Source organism: Raphanus sativus, chromosome 9 (assembly GCF_000801105.2).
Source record: "Raphanus sativus cultivar WK10039 chromosome 9, ASM80110v3, whole genome shotgun sequence".
NCBI lineage: Eukaryota > Viridiplantae > Streptophyta > Magnoliopsida > Brassicales > Brassicaceae > Raphanus > Raphanus sativus.
In genome coordinates this window covers 1,574,108-1,593,740 of record NC_079519.1, presented here as the reverse complement: position 1 = coordinate 1,593,740, position 19,633 = coordinate 1,574,108, and the positions used below count along the sequence as shown (strand labels likewise).

The following is a 19,633-nucleotide window of genomic DNA, read 5'->3' as shown; positions in this document are numbered from 1 at the left end:
TAGCTAGAAGTAGTCCTGAACATATAATCTTGACCGGGAACCAGATAGAATCTGAACATATAATCTGGAAATGTGATTTTGTGTATTCCCTCTTTTGATTTATACATGATTTAGATGTATTGAATATTTATTTATAATTTACAAGTAGTATAAATCTTATACATGATTTCCCTCTGTGTATTCCCTCTTTTTGATTTTATACATGATTTTAGATAGATTTGACGATTTCCAAATAAAATTAATTGAGTTATACCATGTTTAAAACATTTTTTAGTATATCATATTTGAAGCCAAATCAACTTGAAATCGAATAGAAACCAAATCAACTTGTAATCGAATATAGAACCAGTTTGAAATAGAGATTTTATGTGTAGGTATATAAGTGTCAAATTTATGTACAGAAAAATGGAAACCGATGAAATTCTAGCCATGAAGCTTTGTCCTTTTGCAGAATCTGATCATCTAGTATGGCACTATAATAAGTCTGGTGATTACTCGGTTAAATCAGGGTACTGGTTGGCAACACATGATGATGCAGAGAATCAAGTTGAACCACCTCCTGGAAATCTCAGCATCAAAACAATGATATGGAAGTTACCAACAGTACCGAAGCTACAACATTTTCTATGGAAGATGATCACTAGTTCCTTACCATTAGGGAGCAATCTACAGCGTCGTCATGTTACAAACTCTATCAAATGTCTCCACTGTTTTCAAGAAGAAACAACTGACCATTTGTTCTTTGAATGTATCTATGCATAAAGGATATGGAGAGCCTCAGGTCTACCACACAATGTTCTTCTTCAACCACAAATGGCCTTTGAAGACAAGCTTACTGCGATCATACAACAAGTTCCAACACTTCCGGACCATCTACGACACCTTCCATGGTGGATCCTCTGGCGAATATGGAAATGCAGAAACAAGATGCTCTTCCAGAACCAAACTATACATTGGAGATCAACGCTACAAGCAGCATACTTTGATACAAAAGAATGGTTGGAAGCCTATCAATTCTTAGATACTGATAATAACAGAAGGAGTCAAAACAGGAATGTGGAAACACAGCAACACAAATGGATCCGACCACCATCTGGATATACAAAATGCAACTATGATGGAGCTTTTAGTAATACAGAGAGAGGAGCGAAAGCAGGATGGATAATAAGAGATGATATGGGAATATTCAAAGGAGCAGCAAATGCCACAATACGTTATCCTAAAACGGCTTTGGAAGGAGAACTACAAGCTCTGTTATTTGCAATAATGAACTGCTGGAGTAAAGGACATCACAAAATTCTCTTTGAGGGAGACAATATCACTGTGTTGAAGCTGATCAAAGGAGAAACTATAAACATTGATGTCACCAACTGGATCAAGGATATAAGATGATGGGCTACTAAATTTGAAGATGTTCAATTCTGTTGGGTGAATCGCAAAGCAAACATATGTGCAGACATTCTTGCTAAACAAGTTATCCCTTCTTCATCTCCATTTTGTTCCTTTTCTTATGTCCCGACATTTTTAAGGGATGCTTTGTCTAATGACTACTTTGATTATTAATAAAATCATATTATGAGTAAAAAAAAAAAATGGAAACCGATAAGAATTGATCTGAATTTAAATTGAAAACAGAATGTTGTTTCATCATGAGTATAATTTTGAAAATGTTGGATTAATAAATTTAACGAAATAAGCACTCCATAAAGAAGGTTTAAAACTTTAGATTGATAATTTTAAAAATCCAACGGTTGAGATTTTTTGACAATAACAGATCTATAAAGTAATAGAAAACTTTTCCAAAAATGAAACTCGAAAGTTGGTGAAATATTGGTTTTGATCGAGAAAACGACTAAAGGAAGGTGGAATGGATGATGGATTCGAAGATGAATGATCGAACTTGAGAAACTGATTTTCGGATGGAACAATCTTTGTGTAGAAATATCTATGATTGAACAGGTCACGATATTCCTAGACAGTTTGCTTTCGAGAAATCCTTTTTTAGCATTACGATATTCCGAAAGACAAAAAAAATCAACAAATTTAAAAATAGAATTTTACTAAAATGGCTGAATGAATAAAATAAAATAATACAATAGTAAGCTTTTATATAATAGACTCTAGATAGAAATAAATATTCTACTCAATCCTAAAACTATCATAATTTTAAAACCATGAAAACCTGATTAGGAATATTGACTTGACCAATGACCAAAACTTTTGACCGATTTTGAAAAATTGTGATCGCAATTTTTTTGCGGCTGATCTTATCTTTTTCTATAGTCGACGGTTCTGAATTACCATCAAATTGATATATTATACAACTAGTACTTGTATATTTTTATTGGATCTTTCTTCTTCTAGGCAGAAAAAGGACACAATTTCTCTTAAAAGAAAATTATAGATCTCTATAATCAAATACACTTTTTTAACTTGAGCACATCTCGATCGGTTGCAACTGTTGGACGGACGACGTTAACCACGTTTCAATCTACCTCCACGTGTCAGTTTTCACGTCAAAGAATACCGGTTTCAACCGGTGTGATGAGATCCAAGGTCACACCGGTTTAGAGAAAAGAGGAGAGGAGACGCGTCCCAAGTTTTAAAAATGGTTCGAAGATAAGAGAGAGAGAGAGAGAGACGCCGTGTGGAGAGAAACGATTTTGTCTTTTTCTTCCGCAGAGCCACCAGCGATTCTCCGGCGAAGCGATTGAAAAAAAAAAAAATCGAACCTTTCGCAACTTTCTAGGGTTTTCTCCATTCGTCGTCTTCTTCACCAATTCGGTATACGCTCTTTCACTCCTTTTTGTCTTGTCTCGCTTTTTCGCCAGGATTTTGAATTTTTTGGCACTTTATCTTTGTTGCGTTCATAGTGTTTGGGAAATTGAAGGAATCTGATGGAATTGATGACCCAAATGATAAAAATGTAGACTTTTCTTCTTTGATTGTGTAAAGGATTGTAAAATCATGTTTTCTCTGATGTAGGATGAAACCCTAGATCATCCAGAGTGTGAGAGGGATCTGAACTTTGCGTTTTTAAGATGATTCTGGATGAGGTGACGAGCAATGGTGATGGTATAGAGAGTAATCAGCCTAATGGTACTCTGAATCGTTGCGGTGTAAGAGGGGGTGGTATGGCTAATGCAAGTTGTAGAGATAACAACAAGCGGAGAAGGCTTGAGAGCTCGGTTTCTGGGGTGGATGAGGTGATTTCTACGGATGGTCTCTCAGGAAGAAGCCGGGTACTTTTTCCTATTATGATGATTGATGATGATGATTGTGATTGATTTGTAGTATATGTTAGTTGCTACAACGTTTGTGTTATGTAAATTTTGATTGTATTGCATATTAGGGTTTATGTCAATCTAGGGATGATGATTAGTAGATGCTTCAATACTTAATGTTGGCTTCATTTATGCAGCTTGTCCGTTTATGGAGCTAGAATTTATGGGCCATTCCTTTTTTTATGGCTATTCATTCAAGTAACCATTTTTCGGTTATGTAACTGCTTCTTTGTTCTTTTTTTCTTTTCCAGAAGACATGGGTGTCTTGTGTGTGGTTTCTAGATTCAGGAAATGCTATAGATATATGATAGACACTGATGTTGTGCTTCTTGGGAATCTCAGAAGTGTTTGCTGCAGCATTGTGCAATCAATCCTGAAACTGGTCTCATTATAATATTTTGTGTGATGAAACTCCTGTGGCTGACATGCTAGCTTGTTTCTTGTTTTGGATTTATTGTATTCATTAAGTTTTCTTTTTGCACAGGAGTCTGTCGCTTGTGAATTAAATGATCGAAGTCTCAGCGGAGGAGCTCTTCTTAATGGTGGACTCCCTGATCTTTCAAATCCAGATGAACCAGCCACCGAACCACCCAAGTATGAGACCGTGACAGCCGGTTGCCAGAATGTTCTGGCTCAAGTTTTAGCTTCGAAGGAGTTTGCTTCCCTCAGTAAGTTGCTTTCCGAGAACCTTCAAGGGGTCAAGGTTGAAGACCTTTCGTGCAGAACTCTGATTGACACCAGGATGCAAGAGGGTGCTTATGAAGGTTCACCTGTCCTCTTCTCAACCGATCTCCAAGAGGTAAAATTATTGGAAACCTCTTGCTTAGTCTGAAGATAACTAATTAACTATGCATCTCACAGAGTGTGATGATCTCAAACTCTCAACTTGAAGTAATGTGTTTTTCCTGAAGATACTATACATTAGATTAGTACTAAACCTAACTACTGATTACAGGTATGGAAAAAAATACAGGATGTTGGTAAAGATATGGCTGTTCTTGCTGGTAGTCTCTTAGAGCTTTCTAAGACCTCCTGTACCGAACAGGTGAGGCTCATTGATTAAATGATCTTCAATTACTCTATTTTAGAAATCCCCTAATGTCTCTTTTTTCTTTCTTTCTCAAAATCTGGAAGTTGAAGCAGTTCAACACTTTGGAATCTAAGCCTCACTTGAATGTAGATATCACCAGAAACGACAGTGTTGATGACGTTTGCAAGCTATGTGGAGAGAAGGCAGTGGTAAGCGAATGTTTAGCATGTGACCACTGTGAAGATATGTACCATGTCTCATGCGCGCGTCCCGGTGAGAAAGAGATGTCTTCAGACAGTTGGTATTGCCTAAACTGCACATCTGATGGATTAGGATGGCCTCACGAGAACTGCGTAGTGTGCGAGAAAAAGAAAAACAAAAAGCTGATGATAAAGACAGATAACGGATGTGTTGATGGAACGAGTACAGAAGAGAATGCAAGAAGCTGCAACATGAATCAAGGAGGTGAGGAGAAGATAGATTCTGAAGAACTCTGTAGGACCTGTGGAACAAAAGTGGAGAAAGGCGGCGGCGATGACAGGTTCATCACATGTGATCACCCTTTCTGCCCACACAAGTATTACCACATCTGGTGTCTGACTTCAAAGCAGATAAAGATACACAATGTTCGTTGGTACTGCTCCTCGTGCCTATGCAGAAACTGCTTAACCGACAAGGATGATGATAAGATTGTCTTGTGCGACGGGTGTGATGATGCTTACCACATTTATTGCATGAAACCTCCATGTGCATCGGTTCCGGAAGGAGAATGGTTTTGCACTACTTGCAAAGTTGCTATCCAGAAAGTGCGCAAAATTCGAAATGTGGTTGATAAGAAGGTGGGGGCTTTGCAGAAGCAAAAAGGGAAGATGAGCGAGAGCAAAACGGGAAGTAAAGGCAATGGAGGGTTGGATAATAGCGTAGGAGGAATGGATATGCTACTAAACGCAGCTGACACATTGAAAGATCAAGAACAGATGACTTCATAATCCATTAAACGAAGGATTGGTTCAGAAAAAAAAACAGGCAGACTCTATACATTTCTTGTCTCTAAAAAACAATTTTTCTTTTGTTCATCTTCCCTAACGTTTCAAAGCAAGACGGGGGTTTCTAAAGACCACATTTTAGGATTAATTTCTTTAGTCAAATGTCTATTGTGATGGTGATTTTGCAGTCTGTAGTGTACTAGTTCTTGACCGAAGATATTTTGCTAGTTTTATAAATTTTAATCCAAACAACATCTCGTTAATAACATAAATTTCAGAGTATTAAACTCTTGGGGACAATTAAGATCAAGTACAACTAAAATTGTAACATGCTCAGTCTTCAACTTGATAATAGTATTCTGTACTATAATGACCCAATATGGACGGGTTCAAAGTTTTGTTGGCCACTAGGGGTAAAATGGACTCTTTCAGTGTCCGATGACTGAGTTGTACTCCGATCAATAATGATACTGACACTCGCCGATAGTCTGGATATACTTAATGGATTTCAGGATACACCGGTTATTAAAAAAAAGAAGATAATAGTACTCTGAATTATAATGACCGGAAATGTTTATATATGTATATTAATATGTGTTAGGTGTGGCATTGAGTAAATAGTACAGTACATTTCTTCTTGGATCTGTTTAGTGGATAGATCGTGGAGATGGGTTTGGGGAGATCAATGAGGAAAGAAATAACTTTTAGGCTTGAACAATCGAAGGAGACGCTTATCACTGCTCTGCACACATAATTAGATGCATTTATTTGGCCTACCTTTTCAACAGAACTGAATGTGTTAGTTTTTCTACAAGGAAAATTTCAGTATTTTCAAGATTTCTAATGTCCACGAGTGCTCTATTGTCCACGAGCGCACAACCGGACAGACGATTCGTTAGCCAAGACTCCACGTACTTTTTATTAAGATTTATGTTTTGTTGGTTGTTTTATTATGGTCTAGACCACTTTTTATTTGGGAAATAAAATAGACGTCATATGTCAAAAAAAAATACAATTCCTAGAAACTAAATATGGCCTCTCCTTATTCTACTGAAAAATATTTCATTTTGGAATTAAAGACGGTAAACATATCACATGCATACCACACAATCGTTGTTGGAAAAGGCATATACAATAACACAAGAGGGTAAAGGAACAAAGCTACCCTATGATGTTTTTGTACTACTGGCAATGGGTTGTTCAAAAAAAAGAAAAAGTACTACTGGCAATGGAATAGACTCAAGTCACCAAAAAGAGGAGGGGCATAGTGTTGAAGTATAACACTAGAGAGATGAACGTCTTTTAGGACTTGTTACCAGTTTAACACCATGTCCTATTTGTGTTCACTGTTCTTACATTGCGTACTGGCGTTGTTGCCAAAGATATTTAGGTCTATTTTTGTGTTGAACTTAATCTATAATTGTACAATAAGTTCCTTTTAAGTTGAAAAGTGGTGTGCATCAAAAGGTAGTCTTATTGGCATGCCCTAGTATCAGAATCAGTCTTCTAAATGATTCAACTCAAGGAATGATTGTGTGCTGAAAGGTGAAAAATCGGATAATTAACTATTGAAATGCATAGTATATATATAATGTTGTAGTACATGAATGTAGGAATAAGGTGTGATAAGCTTGAAACATGCGTCCTATGCAATCTTTGCTCATTTATAACTGACTCCAATTTCAAGGACAAGGAGGACCATAATATTATTGAAAAAAGGACAATTTTTTTTCCTGCAATGACACATACCGGTTAGAAAATATGTAGACAGGAATTAGGTTTCATTCAAAGAAATGTACGTAGAAATCATTTTATTGCAATTTCAATATTAGGAAAATTCGAGACATTTCATTTTTGTTATACCACTTTCCTTCAATTAACCCTTTTAGGGTTTATCCACCTGAATAAACGATTCTAAGTCACGATCTTGATTCTTAATTCGATCGATACGTGTAATGTTACACGTATCGATCGAATTAAGAATGCATACTTAGCCTGTCTCTTGTGTCATTTTAGGTTACTAAACCTTTTAAAATGAAGAAAGCACGAAAAATAATCTGCAAGTGTATGTTATAGGTTACTAACATACACTTGCAGATTATTTTCGTGCTTCCTTCATTTTAAAAGGTTTAGTAACCTAAAATGACTAAAGATACAGGCTAAGTATGTGGTAAATATGCATTCTCAATTAATTCCACGCATGCATTATGCATGTAAATGTATTCACGTTCCCTTAAAGTTACTAGTTACTACACAAAACATCGACTATGTCGTTTTGTATTAATTAACAATCTTAAAAATACATCAATAAAGCATGTTCGCAATTCGTTGCATCTAGGATAAATTCAATTTACATAAATAGGTTGCGTTTCCAAACTTCCACTCTCCAACAACCTTTGAGCATTAACTGGGTCGCTGAGGAAATTCACATCTTTGTCGGTAGATATATGCAATTACGTCTTGTTATATTATCTTTCTTTTTATGCAAACTATACAATCTCTTATAATAATAGCTAATACCAGATTAGTAGTTGTCAAAAAAAAAAAGCTAATGCCAGATTAGTACTCTTTTATCTTGCTTAAATTCATTTTGCTTCTTATTACCATATTACGTTTACACGTTTGTTCCAAAGAAAAGATATTAATTCTTTGTTTGATTTTCTGATAATCTATATACTTGAAACAAACCATACTTTGTGATTCTTCAAAAGTTTGATATGATTATCCCAAATACTACTTGTAATTCTAGTATTAGCTTAACCTAGAAATATAATATTGCAAGATAATGATTACTGTTTCACCTACACACATACGAAGAAAATACTTATATATATTCCACTAATGCAGTATCAAAAGTGATAACTTAAAAACACATTATAGTGAAACGATCTAAGACAATAAGACATTATCAACTATGGAACTTTTACTCCCACACCCTTCAAACTCATCACCTCTCACTGTTCTCGGCTTCCTAGAACGAGCCGCCTCCGTCTACGGCGACTCTCCTTCCCTCCTCCACGCAACCACCGTCCATACTTGGTCCGAGACTCACTCTCGTTGTCTCCGCATAGCTTCGACTCTATCTTCCTCTTCCCTCGGGATCAACCGTGGCCAAGTCGTATCCGTTATTGGTCCCAACGTTCCTTCCGTCTACGAGCTTCAGTTCGCGGTTCCAATGTCCGGGGCCATCCTCAACAACATCAACCCTCGCTTAGACGCTAACGCCCTCTCAGTCCTTCTGCGTCACAGCGAAACCAAGCTCGTTTTCGTCGACCACCACTCGAGTTCTTTGGTTCTTGAAGCTGTCTCGTTCTTGTCCAAGAACGAGAAGCCACGCCTCGTCCTACTCCAAGATGACGTCAACAACATGACGTCGCTGTCTTCTGACGTGGAGTTTCTAGACACGTACGAAGGTGTCATGGAGAGAGGAGACGCGAAGTTCAAGTGGGTGCGTCCTAGCAGCGAGTGGAACCCAATGGTGCTTAACTACACCTCCGGAACGACGTCGTCTCCTAAAGGTGTGGTGCTCAGCCATCGTGCCGTTTTCATGAGCACGGTTAACTCTCTGCTCGACTGGTCTATGCCTAACCGGCCGGTTTACCTCTGGACGTTACCGATGTTTCACGCTAACGGCTGGAGCTACACATGGGGCACAGCCGCTGTTGGGGCTACAAACATATGCCTTAGAAGAGTTGACGCAAAGACTATCTACGAGTTGATAGACGAGCATCACGTGACACACATGTGCGCTGCGCCGATGGTTCTCAACATGTTAACTAATTATCCAGCTCGGAGACAGCTTAAACAGCCTGTTAGGGTTATGACAGCTGGATCTCCTCCGCCGGAGACGGTTATCTCCAGCGCAGAGAGTCTAGGTTTTGATGTTGGTCACGGTTACGGGCTGACAGAAACTGGCTGTCTGAATGTCTCGTGCGCGTGGAAGCCTGAGTGGGATGGTTTGGAGGCAAGTGAGAGATCAAAACTGAAATCAAGGCAAGGGATTAGAACAGCTGTGTTTGCGGATGTTGACGTGAGAGACACGCTAACGGGTAAAAGCGTGAAGCACGATGGAGTAACCGTGGGAGAGATCGTCTTCAGAGGTGGTTCGGTCATGCTGGGTTACTACAAAGACCCTGAAGGTACCGCGGCGAGTATGAGAGAAGACGGGTGGTTCTACACGGGAGACATGGGTGTGATGCACCCGGACGGTTACTTGGAAGTCAAGGATAGATCAAAGGACGTGATCATATGCGGAGGGGAGAACATCAGCAGCACTGAAGTTGAGACGGTTCTGTACACGAACCCTGTGGTTAAGGAAGCGGCTGTGGTGGCTAAGCCAGACAAGATGTGGGGAGAGACACCGTGCGCGTTCGTGAGCTTGAAGTCTCGTGACGGGGTAATTGTGTCTGAGAAAGAGATAAGAGAGTTCTGCAAGAGGAAGCTGCCAAAGTATATGGTTCCAAGGAATGTGGTTTTTCAGGAGGAGCTTCCTAAGACTTCTACTGGAAAGATTCAGAAGTTTCTTCTCAGACAAATGGCTAAGTCTATGCCTTGATGAAGAACAATGTTTGATTTGTTGTGTTATTATTACATTGTATGCTGTTACCAAGTTCTACTCTCTACCTAAATTACAAGTCTGGTTCATTAGTTTGACGCTGTTCCTGTCCTGATGTCTGAAGATGTTCTCTCTTCTTTACTAGTTATTTTGCAGCTTGTACCTCTTTGGAATGGTTATAAATAACCAATGTTTTAAGAATCAGTAAGTTGTCCGTCTAATCGGTAAATTGGTCATAACTGAAACGATTTTTAGAAAATATGATTTAACTGGTTAAAATCAATCTAGATATAAATTAACATAAACTGACTATAGTAATACTATTAATGTAACTCCAAAAGTTCATCTTCAGTCTATCTAATTTTTATAATTCATCAAAATAAATTAAACATGCCGATATTTAGCAAAAATAAATTAAACCTAAAATAAAATAAAATATCTAATATAAATATATAGCATAATATATAAACAACTAATTTATTAACTTTTAATTCCCTTTTAGACTTCAAATTCCTATATAAATACCCAGTTACAGTCTAATGATTTCTTCCACAAAATACCTAGTTACAGTAACAATTTCTTCGGCATTGGTTATAATAACATCCATTTTGAATGGTAGTAGATTCGAGAAATGAGAACAAACACAACATGGATGTTGGTTCACAACAAAGACTAGGATAAGATTCTTTTTTCACAATATTTTTTTTTTTTGTGTAAGCAATCTGTCATTAACGGAATACAGATTCCAACATCTCGATAAAGTTTTGTATAAAAGAGTGAGAGAAAACTAGCTACTAGTTAGCATCATCTCATAACATCTACAAGCTTCTTTGTTAAGTGATCACGAAGATGGAAGACTTTCAAAAAGCAAGGCATGCATCTTCAGAACTGTGTGTGTGTGTTCACCTTCGCATTCTAGTCCACAGTCCCGAGATACTAGACTCGTGGTGATGCCGCTTTGTTGTGCTTCCTAAACCGCTGTCACTCACACTCCCTCCTTCATGGAGATTCTCACGAACCTCTCTCGTCCATGGATTCAGTGGAATCACATACGAGTCATCCTTCGTCTTTCCCTTCTTCTTCTTCTGCTGCTCAAACCTTTTCACGTTTTCAGATATCTGATGGAACGTTCTGTTTATCTTCGCTATCCCTCTCTCGACCGGCTCCACCACGTGAGACACCGTGAACCTCATGTCATCGGCAATGATCTCCCCGCTCCCCATCACCACATCACGCACGCTCTGCGGGAAGTTCAACCGCTTCTCGCTCTCGTCATCATGTCTCCCGTACCGTATCCTAGTCGTCCTCTCGCTGTCTTTAACCTCTTCCGGGTCAGGAGGCGTGTCTATAGAGGCGTAATCCGACATCACCGCCACGTTACGGACGCATCTCTCTCCACGCTTGTACGGAGCCGCTGGGAAGACGTAGAGATGAACCACAGCAGCAACACCCATCTCAATGCAGATGATGTAGTCTTGTATTCTCGTTTTAAGCTCCTTAGCCAACGACCCTTTGAAAAGCCCCATGGAGAAGAGGAACGCGACGATGATGCCTTGCCACCAGGTGAGGAATACAATAGACTTGAACGTTAAGAACTTGGCCAATGGTTTGATGGGTGCTAGCTTGTCTTTGATGACATTATAGAACTGTACAAGGCAATACAGTGCCCATGTTTGACTGAAGTTCAGGACTACAGCCAGATATGGATACCTGCAAATGAGACAACACGTTAGAATCAAAGACAAAGAAGGGAAGGGAAGAAGGTAATAAGAAGATATACCCGTAGTTCCATTGGAACTTCCCTTCTCCATAAACTCCAAAGGCTTCAAGGAGCATTGCTAATAGAGCACAGATCATTTTCAGTATCATCTGAAGAAGCAGAAGGTCAGTGATACATCATATAGTCCACACAAGATTTTTGTGAGAGTAGTAGTACATACATATTGAACAATGCCAATTTTGACAGCATGATAGAACTGAGGACCAAGATTCCAGTCTTTAAGGAAGCAGTTCATTGGAAAAGGATGCTCCACGACTTTATAAGAACAGGTGCCTTCGAGAAGAGGAGTGGTCTGGGTGATCACTGTCTGCTGTTCCATGAATTCAATCGTACCTTCTTCTCCATCTGCAGATGAAAGTAAGAATTACAAGTCAGCAGAGATCCCAAAGATGTCTTGAAGTGAATCAAGAATGTTGATTAAATGAAGCATCATTACCTAGGCAAGCTATCATATATCTCTCAAAGCAGTAGAGGGCAAAGGCTTCATAACAATCCCTAATCACCTCGCAGTTAAAAGCTGCTTCTGAATTCACCAAAGACAGAAACTACAAGAAAATAATAACAAATGTAAATCTTAAAGGAGAGTGCACACTACAAGTATGGGATTTAACATATATAGTAAGCTTATCAATCCTACCGATTCCAGGGCATATACAGGGACCATCAGAATAAGTCCAATAAGAAACTTCTGTTCCTGTAACAGTAAACAAGTAAACTTATCATTTATTATGAACAAGTAAACAAGAAATGTCTGAGTGTTTTTAAAAGAAATGTGATAAACAATTAACAAACCTCAGGCTGGTTATAAGAAGCAAGGTGTTGAAAGATGAGATACATGGAGAGGAGGAAGGCAACAGCGACGAAAACACTGGCGCTTAAGATTGGCCAAGTGAAGTATGTTCCAGCAACAAAATCAACACCACCAAGGTTAGGAAGCCACATGATCCTGAATCTACTTGAGGACTCTCCCACGGAAAGAATAAAGAAGAGAGAGCAGAGGATTCCCCTCCACTCCATTATTTTCAGATACAGTGAAAGCACAAAAATCAAGTAAGAGGAAGGACACTTTTCACCAAAACAAGTGTTCCATTAAGCTTTATAGATAAACCGAAAGACTAATCCTTTATTCAAAGCTATGGCAATGTGCAATGGTTATAAAAAGAAAACCTGCATTAACGAGTAAACAAGACAGGAATTAGACTGTTTTATAATCAAAATCAAATCTTTTTGAACATTTTAATATCAAAATCAATTATTTTTGAACGTTTTAACATCAAAATCAACTATTTACTGAACTTTTTTATATGAAAATCAAATCTTTGGAACCCTAGAATGTCTAACAGAGAAGGGGAGAGACAATCGACACGAAATGACCAGTGCCCATAACTAAAATCAAACGCACGATTTCACAAAACCCTAAAATCGACGACCCGATCAAGACGATCCGATAGAACGAGAAATTGCACTCACGAGAGTTTGAGAGCCTCGGATCAATTCGTTTTCCCCAATTAAGAAGAAGAAGAAGAAGAAGAAACAGAGTTCCCCTTCGAAGTTGCTCGTATCAAAGGAGAAATTAAAAAAAAAAAAAAAATTGGAACTTTGAACAAAAATCGAGATTTTTTTAGTTTTTCGAAATTATTTTTAATTCAGAATTTCCACGTGGAAGATAAAGAGAAAGCCTAAAAAGGAAAAAGCTTCCCTTTTTGTGCTTTGGAGGTTGCGGGAAGCTAAATCCTTTTCCACGACTTTAATTTACTGACGTGTCACGTATTCATTGGCGATTTCTTTTTCATATCACGAGCAAAGTTCATTAAAACTTACATATTTAAGTTTTTATTCTCTTACTATTATAGGTTCAGGACTTTATTATACCATGGTCTAAAATCAGCTTTTAAAAATTTCCAATTTAAGAAAATTTAGTACTCCATAGAAATTCGAATTAGTAAAGAACTTATCTCTTTATATTACTATTACCTACTAACACTTTATAGATTTAAAATATTTCTTCAACCATTCTAAAACGAGCATTTATAAGAAAAATCAGATGTTTAAGTTTTTTTAACAAGATTTTAATTCAGACAACATACCATGTTTCGTAATAAATTGTTGATAAATAGAATTGGAACCATAGGAATAACCTACTTTCCTAATCTATTCTGAGAAATTTTAGCGATGAAAAGAGCATTTTAACTTCTTTTCAACCACTCACTCATTCATGTACTAAACACATCTAACTAAACAACAACAAAGATGCGGAAAAACTTGCATGAATCGCTCACATGCAACTTTCGTATGTTTTTGTATATTTTACGTTTAGGGTCTTTATTTATCTTGTTACTAAAACAATACTAGTGAACAAGTTTTGACTTTTTAAATATTTTTGATCGAGTTGTTCTATATGAAGTACATCATACATCTATAATAAGTAATCTACGAAGGAAAATATTAAATAGTACCAACCAACATGCATGGACTAAATAACAAAGATGAAGTCAAGAATCCTTTCCTTATAAAAAGGGATAAGGAGATGGAACTAGTCAAAGTATATCTGCTATTATAATTAACCTTCTATTTTTTTATCTCTAAAAGCTTTGAGTATACTCACTACTAGTTGTTCGATCAAAACTACAAAAGAGATTTTGCTCCTCTCTAATCACACTCAACGCATAAGCTATGGCTGGTGGAGTTCTTGCAGACGAAGGTGCCTTGAAGAGAGCTCATCTATATGAGCATCGTATCACTGCTTACTTCATATTCGCTTGCATCGTCGGATCCTTAGGAGGTTCTCTCTTCGGCTATGATCTAGGAGTCTCTGGTAATTTTATCTAAGCTTTCTCCATCTAAGTTTTTTCTTGTATCAATCAAAAAGTCGAATTTGGAAAGTCTCAAGTCTTGTTTCTGGAACCTATCAGCTGTAGTTTGATAAGTATCACTTGCTTAAGCTCCATATCTACGTTCTTGTCAAAAGAAACTCAGCAACATACGGTGTTCTGTGTTTCTCTATTTCTTCTCCTGAGCTTTCTTTATCTGCTTTTGTCCAAAAAAATCTGTCCTCTTTCGGACAACGTTCAGCAACTCAGTGCTATTTTTATGAATAGAACTGTGTAATTAGCTGTTCATATAACTCCAAAGTATTATACAAGTTAAACGGAAAATATTTTATTTATTGTGAATGACATTGAAAAGCATTCATGATAATTAAAAAAAAAGTATGGAATGAAATGAATATATGGAATGGGATATAAATTAAATAAAAGTATGGAATGAAATGAATACATGGAATTAATGGGATAAATCATATATAATTGAAAACAAATAACTTCATTCATTTTGTCCCATTAATTTTAATTCATTTTATTACATACATTTACACCCTCAGTTTTGTTAATGGTGTATTGCCTAAGCTCCAAATCTTTAGTTTCTTGTGGCTCAAGGAATTAATGCAGGACTTGCTGTTCTCATTTTGTTTCTTATTCCATGTTATAAACGCAGGTGGTGTTACATCAATGGACGATTTCTTGATAGAGTTCTTCCCAGGAATCTACAAAAGAAAGCAAATGCATATGCACGAAACAGATTACTGCAAATACGACAACCAAATCCTCACACTCTTCACCTCTTCTCTCTACTTCGCCGGTTTGATCTCCACCTTCGGAGCTTCTTATGTCACCAGAATCTATGGCAGGAGAGGAAGCATCCTCGTCGGCTCCGTCAGTTTCTTCCTTGGAGGAGTTGTCAACGCCGCTGCTAAAAACATCCTCATGCTAATCCTTGGTCGGATCTTCCTCGGAATAGGCATTGGTTTCGGAAACCAGGCAAATCTCTAAACTCTAAACGACTAAACCGGTTTTATGCAATTTTACTTTTAACCAGGGCCGAATCTAAAATTTAGAGGACCATAATAATTCCAAGTTGATTTTAATTTTAAAAAATTCAAATAAATTAGGGATATGCAACATATGTATAAACTTTAAAGTTCAAGTCGAATGTTTCATCCGGTTGTGTCCATAATCGGACTATACTTTTGAACATTCGGTTTAATTTCTATACTTTTTAACATTCGGTTTAATTTCTACGTTTGCGTTTATAGGCGGTTCCATTATACCTCTCGGAGATGGCTCCAGCAAAGATCCGAGGAACGGTGAACCAGCTTTTCCAGCTAACAACTTGCATTGGCATCTTAGTGGCTAATCTGATAAACTACAAAACGGATCAAATCCATCCATGGGGATGGAGACTCTCTCTTGGCCTCGCAGTTGTACCAGCAACACTCATGTTCATCGGCGGGCTCTTCTTACCCGAGACACCAAACAGTCTTGTCGAACAAGGTAAGCTAGAGGAAGCCAAAGCCGTACTGATCAAAGTACGTGGCACGAACAATATCGAAGCTGAGTTTCAGGATCTTGTTGAAGCTAGTGAAGCTGCAAGAGCCGTCAAGAATCCGTTTAGGAACCTTCTTGCTCGTAGGAACAGACCGCAGCTAGTGATTGGAGCTATTGGCCTTCCTGCGTTCCAGCAGCTAACTGGAATGAACTCGATTTTGTTCTATGCTCCTGTTATGTTCCAGAGCTTAGGGTTTGGTGGTTCCGCGTCGTTTATCTCGTCCACAATGACAAACGCTGCGCTTGTTATTGCCGCAATCATGTCTATGTACTCGGCTGATAAATTTGGAAGAAGGTTCCTTCTTCTTGAAGCTAGCGTAGAGATGTTTTGTTATATGGTGAATGCTTGTACCTTGCCGTGCAAGTTCCATAAAAACCCTAAAATACTCTTTTCCTATGAGCTAGGGGTTCTAACTTGTTATACAAGTAACTTTCCAAAAAAGCACTAAACCCTAAAATGCTCTTTTTGTAGGTTGTCGTAGGAGTAACACTAGCGTTGAAGTTTGGGGAAGGCAAAGAGCTACCGAAGTCGCTAGGTTTGGTTCTTGTGATCCTTATTTGTCTGTTTGTGCTGGCGTATGGTCGGTCATGGGGACCAATGGGATGGTTAGTTCCGAGCGAGATATTCCCACTAGAGACAAGATCGGCTGGTCAGAGTGTTGTGGTGTGCGTAAACCTTTTCTTCACGGCGCTTATCGCGCAGTGTTTCCTAGTGTCTCTGTGCCATCTCAAGTACGGAATATTCCTTTTATTCGCCGGACTTGTGTTCGGGATGGGAAGTTTCGTTTACTTTCTGTTGCCGGAGACGAAGCAGGTTCCTATTGAAGAGGTTTATCTTCTGTGGAGACAGCATTGGCTTTGGAAGAGATATGTTGATGATGAACAGACCAATCGGTAAACGACTAAACGACTAACAAAATGTGATACGGTTCTGAATTACGATGTGATTTTTCTTTTTGCTTCTTGAATAATTTACAATAGAGCCTACGCGTATAGTCTTTATATATGCGATATCTAATCTTCAAGAATTCAAAAGCTACATGATCTGTTGTTTGCTTTATACATATAAAATATATAATCCATTCGTTTCAAAATAATATGTGTTTTAAAATTTTCACATTTTTTAATAAAACATATTAAAACTTAGTTATAAATGCATTGTTTTCTAAAATTTTATAATTTATATATTTTCTAACCAATAAAACTTTACAAAATAGATTTATTTTTTTAAACTTCAAAAATTTTCATTGTTAGTTGACAACTATTACATTGAAAATATAAAAATGTATATCTTATTGTAACACTATTTTTTAAAAACATACAATTTTTTAAAAGGGAGGAATTATTTATTTTAGTTTACATGCACAAGCATAAATATATTAATAACTTATAGTATCAAATTTTTGTTTAGTAATATAGTTTTTAGAAAGAAAAAAAAATTGTTTAGACGTCTCAGAGCATGCACAATAATGGTTTCTTAGAGAAATAAAACGTGAGAGACATATTTTCTTTAATAGACTCTTCAGAGATTTGAGAGCTGAGATTTAAGTTACATGCATGTATCATCTTGATATTTTTTTTATTTTATAGCTCAACTTTAATTAACTAATAAATTTATTCTAATATAAAAGTGCTAAGATATTTTATAAAAAAAGTTCATCCCATTAGTATTGCTCCTAGTACCATCATTTTTGCCAAAAAAATTACCATCGTTTGTACTAAACTACTTAGGTTATGATATGAGTTTATGACCATGGCTAGGTTTTCACGACTAAATATTCGCCTTAGCTCACAAAATTTGGTATATATATATATATATATATTCAGACTTTTAATTTATTAAGAAAAATATACGTATTAGTTATTTAGTTTCAAACTAGTAATTGTTTCAAGTTGGCCGGCCATATTTATGATAGACAGATTGTATTCCAAGAAGTTATGTGAGAATAATTTAGCAAAAAAAAAAAAAAAAAAGTTATGTGAGAATGATATGTGCCAACAGAATATGAATAGATGTGGAGCGAACGTTGATGTTGATACACTTGTAAAGTCTTCATGATTTGACCAGTGAATTTCAGTTTGCGTTCCAGTATCAATTACTCACATATTAATTTTGCAGAAAGTTATGTTTATCAAAATACATTCACACCTAAAGCTAACAACTCTTTAACTAAAACAATAAAATAGCATTCGTGATCATTTGACAAAAGGACATTCTATTGAATCATTATTTGTGAGGTTGAGAAGAATAAATGAAGTTCGCAGATAAATAATTTTCTCAATTATTCAGTAGGTAGAAGAATTAAATATTCAAATTAGTGTGCAAACACGAATGTACACCATATATAGTGTAGAGGTTTGGCCTGGTAGTGGTTTACTGGTTAGGTGCGTGCCGATTTATAATTATAACCGTGCCAAGCGAAAAAGGACAGGGAGTATGTACTGAATTGTTGAGATTGTGTGGTCAAATTTGTGAAAGTTGGGAAATTTTGGGGGTCCAATTGGGACCCATTTCTTTAAAGCCCACAATAAATCAACTCCTTATGATTGTAGGCCCAAACTGGTCCCAGCCCATTGATTGTTCTCATCTACTAACTAATTGTTATATAAGTTAAAAAGAACAGACATGGTTTTCTTTTAATTCCCTACTTGGCTACTTCTTCGTCTATGATGCCAAAATTATTATCTGAACCTTTTTACTGAACTTTTTATTATCTGAACTTTATACATATACAGTATCGTTTTACACACTTAATAGATTTGTTTTTTTTTTAACTTAATAGATTTGTTTGAGGACCGTTTTCTCTATTAACCAATGTATCAAAATATAAACTAACTTCATCATATTTATAGTAGTATATTCTACATTTGGAGCCATCAGCCATAAACCGAAGCTTGAACGGTTATCAAATATATGGCTACTTCTTCATCTATGATGCCAAAATTATTATCTGAACCTTTTTACTGAACTTTTTATTATCTGAACTTTATACATATACAGTATCGTTTTACACACTTAATAGATTTGTTTTTTTTTTTAAAACTTAATAGATTTGTTTGAGGACCGTTTTCTCTATTAACCAATGTATCAAAATATAAACTAACTTCATCATATTTATAGTAGTACTAGATGAGATCCGCGCTTTGCGCGGTGTGAGAGTTTGATTTTAATTTTATTATGTACTTAATATTTTGTATATAATCTACATCAATTTTATTGATATAAACATGTTTAATATGTTGCGTTATATATTTAAACACGATAAATCAAAGTAGTAAATCTTAGTTTGCATGGTGTCTTTTTTTCTTGTATATTTGTAATATATTTTGAGTTATAATTAAATTGAAAAATATATAATAAATAGAATTGAAAAAAATGTATAGAGACATCAATATCAAATGCTTACAAATAAACTTTTAAATAGTTATTGGGAAACCCCTTTGAATATATATTTTAGTGGATTATATTTTTGAATGTCATGTCTTAGTGGATGTAGGGGTGTCAAAATGAGCTAGCTCGCTCAGCTCAGCTCAGCTCATAGTAAGCTCGGCTCTTTCATGAGTTAGCTCAGATCAGCTCATTTATTATATGAGCTTCAATATGTAAATTCGTACT

General features: G+C 36.7%; 5 protein-coding genes across 7 annotated transcripts; 4 read left to right on the top strand and 1 right to left on the bottom strand.

The window, feature by feature from the left end:
* The first annotated feature begins 813 nt into the window (after nt 1-813).
* LOC108824488 (uncharacterized) lies at nt 814-1,392 on the top strand. The gene has a single exon (XM_018597925.1). The coding sequence runs from the start codon at nt 814-816 to the stop codon at nt 1,390-1,392; it is 579 nt and encodes a 192-aa protein (XP_018453427.1).
* Nucleotides 1,393-2,453: 1,061 nt separating this feature from the next.
* On the top strand, nt 2,454-5,537 carry LOC108828627 (PHD finger protein EHD3). Of its 2 annotated transcripts, none has more exons than XM_018602372.2 (5): nt 2,454-2,784; nt 2,986-3,242; nt 3,769-4,083; nt 4,240-4,329; nt 4,428-5,537. In XM_018602372.2, exons 2-5 carry the CDS (start codon nt 3,042-3,044, stop codon nt 5,301-5,303), a joined length of 1,482 nt encoding a protein of 493 aa, XP_018457874.1. In that variant the 5' UTR covers nt 2,454-2,784; nt 2,986-3,041; the 3' UTR covers nt 5,304-5,537. The 2 variants fall into 2 exon arrangements, with proteins under 2 accessions (XP_018457874.1, XP_018457873.1); XM_018602371.2 differs by having other exon boundaries at nt 2,457-2,784; nt 4,419-5,537.
* A 2,615-nt stretch (nt 5,538-8,152) lies between these two features.
* On the top strand, nt 8,153-10,059 carry LOC108827150 (probable acyl-activating enzyme 4). The gene has a single exon (XM_018600499.2). The coding sequence runs from the start codon at nt 8,215-8,217 to the stop codon at nt 9,853-9,855; it is 1,641 nt and encodes a 546-aa protein (XP_018456001.2). The 5' UTR covers nt 8,153-8,214; the 3' UTR covers nt 9,856-10,059.
* Nucleotides 10,060-10,528: 469 nt separating this feature from the next.
* On the bottom strand, nt 10,529-13,230 carry LOC108823561 (protein LAZ1 homolog 1). Of its 2 annotated transcripts, XM_018596795.2 has the most exons (7): nt 13,106-13,230; nt 12,428-12,802; nt 12,273-12,329; nt 12,072-12,180; nt 11,796-11,980; nt 11,636-11,724; nt 10,529-11,565 (listed from the first exon to the last, which is right to left on the bottom strand). In XM_018596795.2, exons 2-7 carry the CDS (start codon nt 12,650-12,652, stop codon nt 10,758-10,760), a joined length of 1,473 nt encoding a protein of 490 aa, XP_018452297.2. In that variant the 5' UTR covers nt 12,653-12,802; nt 13,106-13,230; the 3' UTR covers nt 10,529-10,757. The 2 variants fall into 2 exon arrangements, with proteins under 2 accessions (XP_018452297.2, XP_056851199.1); XM_056995219.1 differs by having other exon boundaries at nt 12,428-13,206.
* An 819-nt stretch (nt 13,231-14,049) lies between these two features.
* Nucleotides 14,050-16,997, top strand: LOC108827474 (sugar transport protein 14). The gene is made up of 4 exons (XM_018600877.2): nt 14,050-14,450; nt 15,128-15,450; nt 15,726-16,355; nt 16,490-16,997. The coding sequence occupies exons 1-4, from the start codon at nt 14,309-14,311 to the stop codon at nt 16,913-16,915; spliced, it is 1,521 nt and encodes a 506-aa protein (XP_018456379.1). The 5' UTR covers nt 14,050-14,308; the 3' UTR covers nt 16,916-16,997.
* The last annotated feature ends 2,636 nt before the right edge of the window (nt 16,998-19,633 follow it).

Coding starts and splice junctions, on each gene's coding strand:
- LOC108823561 (XM_018596795.2), bottom strand. CDS start 12,652: ATGGAGTGGAGGGGAATCCTCTGCTCTCTCTTCTTTATTCTTTCCGTG. Junction 11,725..11,795: donor AAATTGGCATTGTTCAATAT/GTATGTACTACT, acceptor CTGCTTCTTCAG/ATGATACTGAAAATGATCTG. Junction 11,566..11,635: donor AAGTTCCAATGGAACTACGG/GTATATCTTCTT, acceptor TCTCATTTGCAG/GTATCCATATCTGGCTGTAG.
- LOC108827150 (XM_018600499.2), top strand. CDS start 8,215: ATGGAACTTTTACTCCCACACCCTTCAAACTCATCACCTCTCACTGTT.
- LOC108827474 (XM_018600877.2), top strand. CDS start 14,309: ATGGCTGGTGGAGTTCTTGCAGACGAAGGTGCCTTGAAGAGAGCTCAT. Junction 14,451..15,127: donor CTATGATCTAGGAGTCTCTG/GTAATTTTATCT, acceptor TTATAAACGCAG/GTGGTGTTACATCAATGGAC. Junction 16,356..16,489: donor TAGAGATGTTTTGTTATATG/GTGAATGCTTGT, acceptor CTCTTTTTGTAG/GTTGTCGTAGGAGTAACACT.
- LOC108828627 (XM_018602371.2), top strand. CDS start 3,042: ATGATTCTGGATGAGGTGACGAGCAATGGTGATGGTATAGAGAGTAAT. Junction 3,243..3,768: donor GTCTCTCAGGAAGAAGCCGG/GTACTTTTTCCT, acceptor CTTTTTGCACAG/GAGTCTGTCGCTTGTGAATT. Junction 4,084..4,239: donor TCTCAACCGATCTCCAAGAG/GTAAAATTATTG, acceptor TACTGATTACAG/GTATGGAAAAAAATACAGGA.
- LOC108824488 (XM_018597925.1), top strand. CDS start 814: ATGGCCTTTGAAGACAAGCTTACTGCGATCATACAACAAGTTCCAACA.